This window comes from Macrotis lagotis, chromosome 1, assembly GCF_037893015.1.
Source record: "Macrotis lagotis isolate mMagLag1 chromosome 1, bilby.v1.9.chrom.fasta, whole genome shotgun sequence".
NCBI classification, from domain to species: domain Eukaryota; kingdom Metazoa; phylum Chordata; class Mammalia; order Peramelemorphia; family Peramelidae; genus Macrotis; species Macrotis lagotis.
This window is the reverse complement of record NC_133658.1, coordinates 62,348,561-62,361,363: the sequence shown is the minus strand read 5'-3', so window position 1 is coordinate 62,361,363 and position 12,803 is coordinate 62,348,561. Positions and strand designations below refer to the sequence as shown.

At 41.6% G+C, this 12,803-nt stretch overlaps 1 protein-coding gene across 2 annotated transcripts in view; it reads left to right on the top strand.

Annotated features, from left to right (window-relative positions):
- Positions 1–12,803, top strand: part of TSNAXIP1 (translin associated factor X interacting protein 1) — a 35,356-nt gene that overhangs the window by 12,774 nt on the left and 9,779 nt on the right. Inside the window, exons 2-5 of one of the 2 annotated variants that reach the window (XM_074202185.1) lie at positions 5,140–5,236; positions 5,757–5,863; positions 6,273–6,399; positions 7,950–8,043. In XM_074202185.1, coding sequence (XP_074058286.1) covers positions 5,140–5,236; positions 5,757–5,863; positions 6,273–6,399; positions 7,950–8,043 — 425 coding nt within the window. Of the gene's footprint in view, positions 1–5,139; positions 5,237–5,756; positions 5,864–6,272; positions 6,400–7,949; positions 8,044–12,803 lie in introns of those variants that run through there. The other variant, XM_074202190.1, reaches the window with a different exon arrangement.

Below are 12,803 nucleotides of genomic sequence, written 5' to 3'. Positions count from 1 at the left end.
AAAAAAGCAAATGAGGAGAAGAATGCCCTAAAAAGCAGAATTGGCCAGCTGGAAAAGGAGATAAAAAAGCTCTCTGAAGAAAATAACTCCTTTAAATGCAAAATGGAACTAAGGGAAGCTGATGACTTTGCAAGAAATCAGGAAGAAATAAAACTCTTCCAAAAAAGCCAAAAATTAGAAGAAAAGGTGAAATATCTCATTGGAGAAACAACCGACTTTGAAAACAGATCCAGAAGGAATAATTTAAAAATTATTGGCCTATCTGAAAGCCATGACCAGGAGAAGACCCTAGACTTCATTTTTCAAGAAATAATACAGCAAAATTGCCCTGAGATCCTAGAAGCTGAGGGTAAAATAAAAATCCAGAGAATTCACTGGTCACCCTCTGAAAGGGATCCCAAAAGAAAAACTTCCAGGAATATTATAGCCAAATTCCAAAACTCCCAAATCAAAGAGAAAATTCTAAAAGCTGCCAGAAACAGACAATTCAGCTGCTGAGGCTCCATAGTCAGGATTACACAGGATCTGGCAGCATCTACATTAAGGGCTCGGCTCTTAGGGATTGGAATATGATATTCCAGAAGGCAACAGATCTTGGTTTACAACCGAGAATCAACTACCCAGCAAAACTGAACATCCTCTTTCAGGGGAACAGATGGACTTTCAATGAAATGGGACATTCAAACTTTCCTATCGAGACTTTCCTATCGAGACTACCAGAGCTGAACAAAAAGTTTGATCTCCAAGTACAGAATGCTGGTGAACCATAGAGGGAGTGGAAGAGAGGGACTAACTATGAGGAACTTGATGATGCTGAACTGTTTGTATTCCTGTACAGGAAGAAGATACTGATAACTCATATGAACTTTCTCATAAGAGCAGTTAGAAGGAGCATATATAGGCAGGACATAGGAAGGAGCGGAATATAATGGTATGTTGTGGTAAAGGTATGGAGTCAATGGGCGATGGGGGAAAGTACTGGGAGGAAGGAAAAGGAGCTGAAGAAGCTGAGAGATTTCATCTAAGAGTCAAGAAAAGATTTTTTTCAATGGAGGGGAGTGGGGGAAGGCAAGGGGGAATGAGTGGGCCTTCCTTCTCATCAGAAATGGCTCAGAGAGGAAATGACATACTTAATAGGGGAAGGAAATATGTCTTGCCCTGGAGAAAGATGGGAGGAAAGGGAGGGATGGGGGGAATGGGGGGGAGAGAAGGGGGGAAATAGGTGATAGAAGAGAGGGAAGATTGAAGGAGAGGGTAGTCAGATACAAACTTTTGGACAGGGCCAGGACGAAAGGAGAGAAAGAGAATAGAATAAATGAGAGTGGGGAGGAATAGAGTGGAGGGACAGCTATAATAGCAACTGTGGGAATATTGAAGCAACTTCTCTGGTGGACTTATGATAAAGAAAGCAACTCACCCCAGAGACAGAAACATTGAAATCTGAACACAGACTAAAGTATATTTCTCTCTCTCTCTCTCTCTCTCTCTCTCTATTCTTGAGGTTCCCCATCTTCTTGGGTGGGGAGAGGTGGGGTTTATGTTTATTCTTACGTTTACTCTTATAATTTTCAATATACATCAATGTATGGCATGGAAACAATGTAGAGACTGTCAGCCTTCTGGGGGGAGGGAAGGGAGGAGGGGGAATAATTGTAGAATTCAGAGCCCTGCAAAAGATGATGGGTAAATATTATTATTGTATATAATTGGAAAGCAAAATGTTAAAAATGAAAAAAAAGAGAAATAAATAGATGGGAAGATTAAAAAGAGTGCACCTGATCCAAAAGAATTACATCAGAGAATACCAAGAATTACCAGATAGATGCAATCACAAATATGCTTTCTGGAAATCCTTTGAAGAGAAGTGACAGATGACTCAGGAAAAAGAATATATTGCCCTAACATTCAAAACAAAAGAGGAGAGAGGTTCTAGAAACTTGATGACAATCCCTAGCAAAATTATAGAATCAATTATTAAACACTTTGTATGTACTTTGAAAAGGAAGAAGTAGTCACTGGGAAATTACTAGCTTGGTATATCAGAGAAAAGGGGCAGCTAGGAGGTGCAATGGCTATAGCATTAGGCTTGGAACCAGAAAGACTCATGTTTAGGAGTTCAAATCTAGCCTTGGACCTTTACTAGCTATCTGATACTGGGGCAAGTCACTCAGTACTCAGTTTCCTCCTCTGTAAAATGGGGTGGAGAAAAAAATGGCACCCCAGATCTTTGCCAGGGAAATCCCAAATGGGTCATGTAAAGTTGGACACAACTGAAAAATGACTAAATTGAATTGAATACCCATAATTGTCTCTTGTTCTAGTTAAACCTTATCTGGGAATATCTGCAATGGAGAATACCATCTGTATCTAGAAAAAGAATTGTGGAGTTTGAACAAAGACTATTATCTTTAATTGTTAAAAAGTTATCTTATTATGTAATTTAGCTATCTCATACTTAATTTTTGTCCCTTAAGGCTATGATTTCTCTCTCATCACATTCAACTTAGATCAATGTATTCCATGGAAACAATGTAAAGACTAACAGACTGCCTTCTGTGGGGATGGGGGGGAGGGAAGCAAGATTAGGGGAAAAATTGTAAAAACTCAAAATAAATAAAATCTTTCAAAAAATAAAATTTAAATTAAAAAAATGACTCTGACCTTGTTGACTCTGCTGCTCCAAAATGTGATTTGAGGAATTTTTTAAAGTTTTGTTGGGAAAATTCAGCTGGATTGTTGCCTGTCTTCCTCCATTTTGGCTTCCTGTCCCCTTAGAAGTTAACATATTTCAGACTGCTGCAAATCTCTGACCTCTCATTGATTATTCCTGAACTGTATTTTCCAAAATAGCTTTTGCCATCTTCCCCTTGCCTGCTTTTCATTGAAGTCCCTTATGTTCCTTTTACAACAAAGTCATCAAATGTTAAAGTATATATAGATTGAGCATGGGGCCTCAAGATGCCTTGGGTTCAAATCTAGCCTGGGCCAGTCACTTAATCTCTGTCTGCCTAGCTTTCCTCAATGGTAAAACGAGGATAATAATAGCCCCTACCTCCCAAAGCTGTTATTGGAATCAAAATGAGATATTTCTAAATTTCCTGGCCCATAGTAGGCCCTCTAGAAATGCTAGTATTTATTGTTAGAGTCCTGAGAGGTTAAATAATTTGTCTAGGGTCACTTCAAGCTAAGGCTTGAACTCGGATCCTCCTAGCTCTGAGGCCAAATCTATCCTCTAAACAACCCTGCTTCTCTTTTTTTTTTTGGCAAGGCAATGGAGTTAAGTGACTTGCCCAAGGTCACACAGCTAGGCAATTATTAAGTGTCTGAGTCCCAATTTGAACTCAGGTCCTCCTGACTCCTGGGCTGGTGCTCTATCCACTGTACCACCTAACTGCCCCCCCCCGTGCTACTTCTCACTTTCTTTTTTTTTTAACTGTTTATCATGAACATTGCTCAATGAAATAACTAAATGATATTTTTGGTTGGCTCTGGGTATATATGATAAAAGAACCCCCATTAAGCTGCAACTTCCTCTTCCAAGTTTATTTTTGTTAGTGACAAAACTAAAATGAGCCGATATTTCTCCAATAAAATAACTGAGCATGATTAGATGAAGAGAACACTGCCTCAGGTCAGAGGTTTGGCTTCATGGCATGCCACTATGATCTCAGACAAGTCCTTTGACTTCCCTGGACCTCAGTACCTTACCTGTAAAATGAGAGGATTGGAATAAATGGTGTCCAACCCCCTTCCACCTCTAAGACCTGGGGTCTTATGATCCAGTCTCAGCCACCAGGAAAGGATCTCACATATGAACAGTGTTAATAGTTTAGGAACTGTTAGTAGAGAGGGATTGTTAGCACTTTGTTATTCTGCCCGTGTTTCTGGTGAAAGAGAAAAGGCTGCACAGGGTGAAAAAAAAAACCCACTTAGCAAGGTTGGTCCTCAGAAAGGACAGATGGTCTGTGTTGAGACCATTCATGGAACCTTGGCATGGCAGAAATCATCAGGCCTGAGGCTGCTCCCCACCGTCCTTGGCCAACCTTGGGGAGGTATCTTGAGAATCCTGAGAGCAAGATTCTATGAGGGAAATTTCTAATCATTGTCAATTTAATAGTTCATTTTTTAAATTAGCTTTACATATTACAAAGCACCTTCCTAACAAATCCTTTTGAGGTTGATAGGACGAGGATTATCATTGTCATCAAGGGACTCTGCTTCAATCATACTGCTACATATAAGAAAAGAGCCAGGGCAATGACTAGATCTTCCAAACTCCCCAGGGCACAAATATAACATGCTCCTCTCCTTAGCCTGTCTGGTCCCAGTAACTTGTCCTGCCCTGCTCCCATCAGTCAACAAAACAGTCATTCATTTATTTATTTATTTATCGATCTGTTTGTTTATTTATTTGCTTATTTATTTATTTATTTATTTATTGAGGTGATTGGGGTTAAATGACTTGCCCAGGGTCACACAGCTAGTAAGTGTCTGAGACTGAATTTGAACTCAGGTCCTCCTGACTCTGGTGCTCTACCCACTGTGTCATCTAGCTGTCCCTTGGTCACTAACATTTATTAAATACTTACTGTGTCCCAAAGTTCTAGTTACTTACCTAGTTAGTACTGAGACATGACCAGGACTCATGATTACAAAGACTGACCCAGAACCAAAAAACAGATACTGGAACTTCAAGCTCTTTTCATCCCATCATCCTTCCTTTACTGCTCAACCAGTAACTGCCTGAGACTTCAGGAAATTCTGGGGAAAGATCCCTTTCCCCCTTTCTTCCCCTAGAGGCCACCTCATCATCACTGCCACATCTGCCCACTTGCCCCATTTGGTTTATTGTCTCTTTTTATTTGGAGGCTAAAACACCTGGAAATGAATGATCAAGCAGGCTGACAGGAACACCTTGTCCTGCAGTAGTAGGGGTAGGCAGACCTGCAGGTCAAAATGCTGGCGGCAAAAGGAAAGGGTTTCCAGGAGAGAGTAGACTGGGGCAAGAAAGGGAGGTGCCTGGACACTTGGTTTTCCATTGGGTGGAGGATCCCACTAATGGTTCTAAATTTCTCTTCAACAAAAGTCTAGGGTATTCTAGACCCAATGACAGGCTCTTATCCTTCTTCTCACATTCAGAGAACATCCTGCTGTTTCCTCAGTAAGCACAACCAAACTTCTCCCAGAAGCTAAGAATCTTCAAAAATCTAAGATCTTTCAGCATCGAAAAACTCCGGTAAGTGGATCTTTCCCATAGGTATCCTTCCACAGAGAGCTGACAGGCTCAGGGGCCCAGGCTAGACTCTCAGATCCCCTCCTCCATCTCAGTTAAGGGAGTCTCTGATGGTTCAGCCTGACCTCAGAGCAAGGGGGTTTCCCCTGTGGTATATACAGGCTGCTTCTGGCAAGGAGCCCCCATGCCCCCATGCCAGAGGTCATACCCACAGTCACAGACTAGTTGTGTGAGAGTGAGGCCTCTAATCCAGGACTTAGTCCCTGAATGTAGTGGTATAACCACATTTCCTCACACTCCACTGCTCAACAAGCATGCATTGAGTGGTGCTGTGAGCTAAGGACTCAGGCTCAGCAGAAGCACTCCATGGCTCACAGGAGCCCACCTCCCAGTGGGGACCATCCAGCGACCCCCTCTCCTAAGACTCCAGCCCAGGCAGGGACCGGGAAGTCAGAAGTCAGGAGACCCCAAGAGCCCCCAGGGCTCATCCAAGTGCACCCTCCCCCCTGACCCTCTTTCTCAGCTTCTTCATTTTTCTGTGGGTGGCCGCTTCTCCTCATGGCCTGCATATGCCAGTGCACAAGCTATCCTCCAGACCCGGAAACCCTGCTCAACCACCGATACAACAGGGTAAGTGTGCAAAAGCAAGCACATGCGCACATGCACTCACAGTCAGTGGCACACATGGATGTACATATGCTCCAGCACACATGTCCGTGTGTGTATATGTGTGTGTGTGAATGTTCATGTGTGCACTCCCTGATGGGAGCTCTGGAACTCTTTCTGGGACTCCCTGGAAAGGCAGGTCTCTGAACTTGGCAGGGGCTCTGGAGGGCAGGGAAGATTTCCCCCAGCCTTCCCCTGGTCCTCCAGCATGGCTGGGCTGGCTTTCTGGCCCTTTCATCCAGGGGATGGTTTCTGAATTCTCTGCACATCCCCACAGCTGGGAAAACAGGAAAGGGAGACAACTGTCCCTTCCTAAAAAAAGTAAACTGAGCCAGGCTTCCCTCAGCCAACCTCCTCCTGGTGTTTCCCACAGGGCCAAAGACAAGGCTGCGCACATGATTGCAAAGCCCCGATACCTGCAACAACTAGAAAACTACCTGAGGAAAGAGCTGCTCCTTCTGGATATGACAAAAGTCAATGCTCAGGAGCTCAAGCTCCAGGTGCGACTGCCCCAGGCAGAACTAGAGAAGGGGGTCTCTGTGGGAGGGAGGCCCAAGCCCTCCGCTCTGCTCAGTGCCAACAGTGGTTTAGCTTGGAGTCAAATCCTCAGGTCAGAGCAGATGGGGACCCCAAGAACAAGCCCACAAATGACTGGCCAGGAAAGGCCAGTCTGAGTACTCTGTCCCCAGAGATCTTGCACTCTCATGGAAGAAGGTAGATTAAGCTTATAAATGTTGGATTGAGGAGGGAAAGAGCATGAAGGAATAGGGAGACCCGGAGGGTGTGGCACATGGGCTGAGCCTGGAAAAAGTGATTCTGAGAGGAGAGTGCATTCCCTAGGTGAGAGGCCTGGGGAAAGGCAGCTAGGTGGCTCAGTGGATAGATCACTGGTCCTGGAGTCAGGAGGATCTGAGTTCAAATCCAGCCTTACCTTGAGCAAGTCACTTAACCCTATTGCCTTGCAAAAAACAAAACAAAAAAAACCCCAGGAAGTAGACAGACCATACACAAGATAGTGTCAGTATGAGTGGAAAGAAACAGGGTCAAAGTCAATCATCCAACTTAACTGCTTAGAGACCAGCTATTTAGACCCATTCAGATAAGAACACATCATTGAGTCTTAGCTGATTTTTAGTTAACACTATGGTTAGCTGTATGACCTCAAGAAAGTTTCTTCCCCCTCTGAACCTTTCCTGATCTGTCCAATGATGAACTTGAACTCTTTGCTTATGCTGAAGTCTCCTACTAGATTACAAGAATTCTGTATTTCTCTTAGGCTTCACTGAGACAACAGTGTTTCTCACCCTTAAAGTTTCCAGGAGCAGTTCCAGAATAATCTGTTTAGGCCAAATTTACATGCTACATCCTGATAGGATAATATCCCTACCTTTTAACATCTTAGAGTCAAAGATGGATGAGAGAGATAACACAAATCACAAACACACATAGGAAAAACAGTTTTTAAAAAAAATGTTCATGGTACTAATGGTATCCATGCATCTTTCAGAATCAAAGAAATTTGTGTTTGAAGAAGGAAGAGTCAAAAAGAAGTCAGAGATTCATAGGATGTTAGAAGAGATGGTAGAGATCATCCTGTATAAACCTGAGAGTGAAACAGAGAGGGCTAGAGAGGAGGGCAAGTCCCTTGCCCAATTTCTAAACTGAGAATGATGGAAGAGCCAGAAGAAAACTCAGGTCTGCTCAGGGGTATGGTGAAGCTTGAAAAGAGGCCTTAGAGGGGCAGCTAGGTAGTGCAGTGGATAGAGTACCGACCCTGGAGTCAGGAGGATCTGAGTTCAAATTCAACCTCAGACACTTCATAATTTACCTAGCTGTGTGACCTTGGGTAAGTCACTTAACCCCATTGCCTTGCCCCCCAAAAAAGAGGCCTTAGAGTCTGAGGCCTTAGAGCCCCAGGGAATGGAAGTGAAGATTGAAGAAGTCATCTCTTCCACTTACTAAGGGCATTTAAGAGAGAGGTAGAAATAGGACAAGTCATCTTCCTTTGACTTTCCCTCCATGGTTTATTGTTTCTCTCTTTTTTCACTAGCCTTACAGAGAAATCTTTGAATTCTTTATAGAGGACTTCAAAACCTACAAGCCATTGTTGTCTTCCATCAAGAATGAGTATGAGATCACACTAGGTAAGACTTTAGGTGTGCATGTATGAGAGAGAGTGAGGATGGGGGCTGCCTCCAGTGGCAAACAGACCAGGTACCTCTGAACTCTGGTTCTGTAATTCTTGGAAGGTCCCTTACAGATACTAGAAGTGTCTTGACAATCAAATCACCAAAAATCTGCTTAACAGCTGAATCCTCTACAGGTTGTTTCACAGAGTGGGAACAAGTCATAACTCCCTCATAAAGTCAGAATGGTCCACAATTTAATCTTCCCAATACCTTTAAAGGAGGGAGTTGGTTTTCATTCTCTACTTCACAAACAGGCAATGGAGCATAGTCAACAAAGAGCTGTTGTTGGAACCAAGATGACCCAGGTTCAGGTCCTGCCTGTACACCAACTTGCCTCTCTGATTTCTGAGCATATCACTTAATCTCTCAAAATCGTCAGAAACTCTGAAGGACAGGGCATCTTAACCTGGGGTTTATGGATTTATTTTATTTTACTTTTATATTTTGATAACTGTATTCTAATCTAACTGATTTTCTAGGTAATCCTACATATTTTATTTTATGCATTTAAAAACATTATTCCAATAAGGGATCCATAGACTTCACCAGAGATATCCAGTGAAGGGGAGGGGTGTTCATGACCGAAAAAAAAAAAAGGTTTTAAAAAAAAAAGAAACCTGCCCTAAGACTAGTACTGTCCTGTACTGACAGAATTCCTTCAATTGAGAGTTGCCTAAGCTAGTAAAAATCATAGGTCCAGTCCTAGCCCCTACCTCTTTAGTCAAGACTTTTATGATAGACAAGGAGGCAATATACTATATGACAGGGCCCCTCACTTTGCATGGTTTGTCCAACCTTTTAGCTCTTCTGGGTCACATTGCCCTGTGATAAGGGGGGGGGCAGAAGGAGGATAGAAAATTTTAGAAGAAAATGAAAATTTAACATTTTTGTACTGGAAAAAAATGTAGCCAACAGAGAGGAAATAGTATACACAACTTAATTAGGTATAGAAATCCATCTTAACCCAAGAGGAAAATAGGAAAGGAAGAGATGGAAGAAAGGAGCCGGGGGGGGGGGGGGTAAACAGGGGATAGAAGGAGAAGGAAGATCATGGGTGAGGGTAGTCAGATACAACACACTTTTGAGGAGGGGCAGGACTAAAGGAGAAAGAAAAGAGAATAGAAGTCTAGAGGCATAGGATGGATGGAAATAAACCTAACAATAGCAGCTGTGAGAAAAAAAAAAACATTGAAGCATTTCTCTGATGGACTTAAAAAAAAGAATGCTCTCCATCCTAAAAACAGAGTTGATGGTATCTGAATATAGACTGAAGCACACTTTTTTTCTCTCATTTTATTTTTCTTGGTGTTTCTCTTTCTTTGTGTGTTTATGTGTGTATGGGGGTTATATTTATTTTTGTTTTGGGGGGTTGCAAGGCAGTGTGGTTAAGTGACTTGCCTAAGGTCACACAGCTAGGTAATTATTAAATGTCTGAGGCTGGATTTGAACCCAGGTCTTCCTGATTCCAGGGCCAGTGCTCTATCCACCACACCACCTGGCTGTTTCCTGTTATGTTTATTTTTAAATGTGACTATTATAATTATGTGAAAAATATTTTTAAATAATAAAGTTTGTAGAAAGGAATATAAATGGAACCAAGAAAAAATTGTAGCTAATAGGTTTTCTCCTTGGTTACCAATTTCATATGTAAATAAATTTTAGAAAGGAATAATAGCTAGCATTGAATTTTTCTCATGGAGCCCCTATTTATGGGGTGTGCTACCAGGTTCCTTGGGAATCTGGATATGATGGGGAAAGCATGGGACTTTAATTGTCCATCACTGGGATTATTCAACAGAAGTAGGTAAAATGAAAGGAGAAATCCAAATTTCAACCCTAGCTCTGCTACTGGGACCTTCAGATTACTGACTTCCAGCTCTAAAAATTCTATATTGAGAACTACTAAAGAACATTTTATCATTCCTCAAGGTGTTGACAAAGCCCTGTCCTCCCAACTACCCTGTGAAGTAGGTAACACAGATATTTCCTATCTCTATTTTATAGCTGAGGAAATAGTCTTGGTGAAATTGAACGACTTGTCATTTCTGAGCCAAGATTTGGTTTTCTGAATAAATCTTGTGCCTTTCCTCCTGTTATCAGACTGTGTCTCCCTCTATTTCTGAACTTCTGCCCAGAACAAGAATAGGAACTGTAAAAAAAGGAGGCTCACATCTTTTAGGACATTATCTAATAGCCTTGCTGTTGACACAATTTCCCCCCAAGTTCCTCACTTCACTCTTGGAAAATAACTGGAAAATTATTAATGGAAAATAATTAATTAAATAATAATTTATTGAATAATATTATTATACTATTATAAATATAATAATTAAATTAATTAAATAATACTGACAAATAATTAATACAGGGTCAGGATTCTTTATAGAATAAGAAGAAAAACCAACTTTCACAAATTGTTGTAATAACTTGTCATTCGAGGAGTTAAAAAGAGGTGAGGAAAAGCCCTAGTAGTTAGTTTCCTTAGACTCAGGATTGTAAAGATCACCTAGCCTGAAATCCTCATTTTGCAAATGGATGAAGAAACAAAGTCTCCAGAAGGTCCCCTGTGATTGATTAGTGGGAGATCCAGAACAATAACTGGACTGAGTCTTCTGACCCACTGTCCAGCATGATGTTCCTTCCTCTACTGTACAGATTGGTTTAGACCCAACTGAGGATTTTTGCCCCAAGCCTTTATCAGAGTTTGTGGGACTTCAAAGTGATGAAACAATAGAATCTGACCAATAATGAATGCCTAAAGGAGTAGGTGATTTATTAGTGGCTATATGAACTCACCTACAAGGGGAGGCTCAGGACCTAAAATACATCCTTGGTGGAGCCAAAAGCTGGTGGAATAGACACCCAGGGCAGAATCCAGCCAGGGTGGTTTGCTGAGCCATCAGGTCTAGAGGCTGTGGATGGAAGGGATTTAGAGGATGCCAGGATTGCAATCCTTCGTAGTCTGTCATTCAGTAAACATTTATTAAGTTTCTACTGTGTGCCAGACATTGGGGATACAAATAAAAATAAAAACAAGATGGTCCTTGCCCCCAGGGAGCTTACAGTCTATTAGGAAAACACCCCCCCCCCAAAAAAAGGAAGCTGAAAAGAAAAGGAGAATAAAAAGGGATAAAGAAAGTACCCAGCATGGAAGTGTGATAGAGAAGTCCAGAAAAGTCCCAAAACAGAGGAGCTGGTAGGAAATAGTAACACCATCCCCCATGTCCCCCAGCGAGCTAAGTCATAGGGATTTTTTAGGAAGAAAGAAGGTTCTCAGTCACATCTTACTGGTCTTCCATTGCTAGTTATCTCTGCAAGGAGAACAGAAGGTACTTAGCTGTGGCAGAGAGCCCAACCAAGTGGGAAGATCAAACAAGGGGTTTGGAAGTGTCCAGAAAAGGGTAGGCTGGGGAGGTTAGATAGGAAGAGAGAAGGCAAGAGACAGTCTGCCCTAAGGGGAGCCATGTGGTCTCAGAGAGAGCATACAACTCAGCCTTCTGATTGGAGGGAGCCAGGCCCCACTCTCTGAAAAAGGGTCCCTTTAGCTTTGGGTTCAGGACTCTTTTTCATCTTGACAATGGTAAAAAAAAAAAAATCTGGAAAGAACCTTGGATATATCGAGGCCAACCTCACTTTTTCAACTCTGGTAAGCAGGGGATAGTCTTGTATATGTTCTAAGAACCACAACCATGAGGTTATGTGCTAAATTTTTAAAGTCTGCTATTCATAATGATCATTGTCTTCTTCCAAATAACCACCCTGAGAAACAGATGCTTATTCCAGTGATGTTCTCATTGCTTAAAACCACCCTTAATGATGGAGGGGAGAGAATGCTGAATTTGGAATCAGAGGACCTGTGTTAATAACCTCATCTTTGTTGCTTATTACCTGTGTGACCTTGGACAAATCCCATCACCTTTCAGAACCTCAGCTCCTAGGCTGTAAAATTATGGATTTACATTAAATGATCTTTAAGGTCCCTTCCAGTTCTAGATCTTATGTTTTGATATTTGGACTCCTCTTTAAGAACAGCCTCTAGAAATAATATATGAGCAACAAAATGTGTCAGCTTTTTGGCTCAGTATAAGACCTTCCAAGCCATTAGATCTGTCTAAAAATAGAATGACCTGTTTTGTGCATTAATTGCCCATCACTGGGATTATTCAGAGGCAAAAAAGATGAACTTACAGAGTTTCAAATCTCATTCTAGTATTCTTTCTTATCTCATTCTCTCTTCTGATTTCCCATTCTCTCCCTCCCTTCTTCTCATTCCCCCTGTATCTTTTTCCATTTATCTTAATACATACTCTTCGGCCCGAATTTCTCCACTTTAATCACCAAACAACAATCCAAATAGTTTTAAGATTTCAAAAAATCAATTTTACTCTCAAAGGTCAGGAAATTTTATAAGTCCTCTATTTTGTTGAACATCCATCTCTTCCCTTGACAGAATATGCTGGTAATATTCATAGTAGTGGTAGTAAATTCTTGGTTGTATTCCAAGGTCCTTTGCCCTCAGAAATATCTTAGTCCAGTCCCTCTGAGCCTTTAATGTTGAAACTGCTAAGTCTTATATAAGTCTGATTGTGCTTCCTATGTATTTAAATTGCTACATTTTGGCTGCTTGTGGTATTTTCTCCTTTATTTGAGGATTCTGGAATTTGACTATGATAGTCCTTGGAGTTTTTATCCTGGGGTCTCTTTCTGTAGATGTT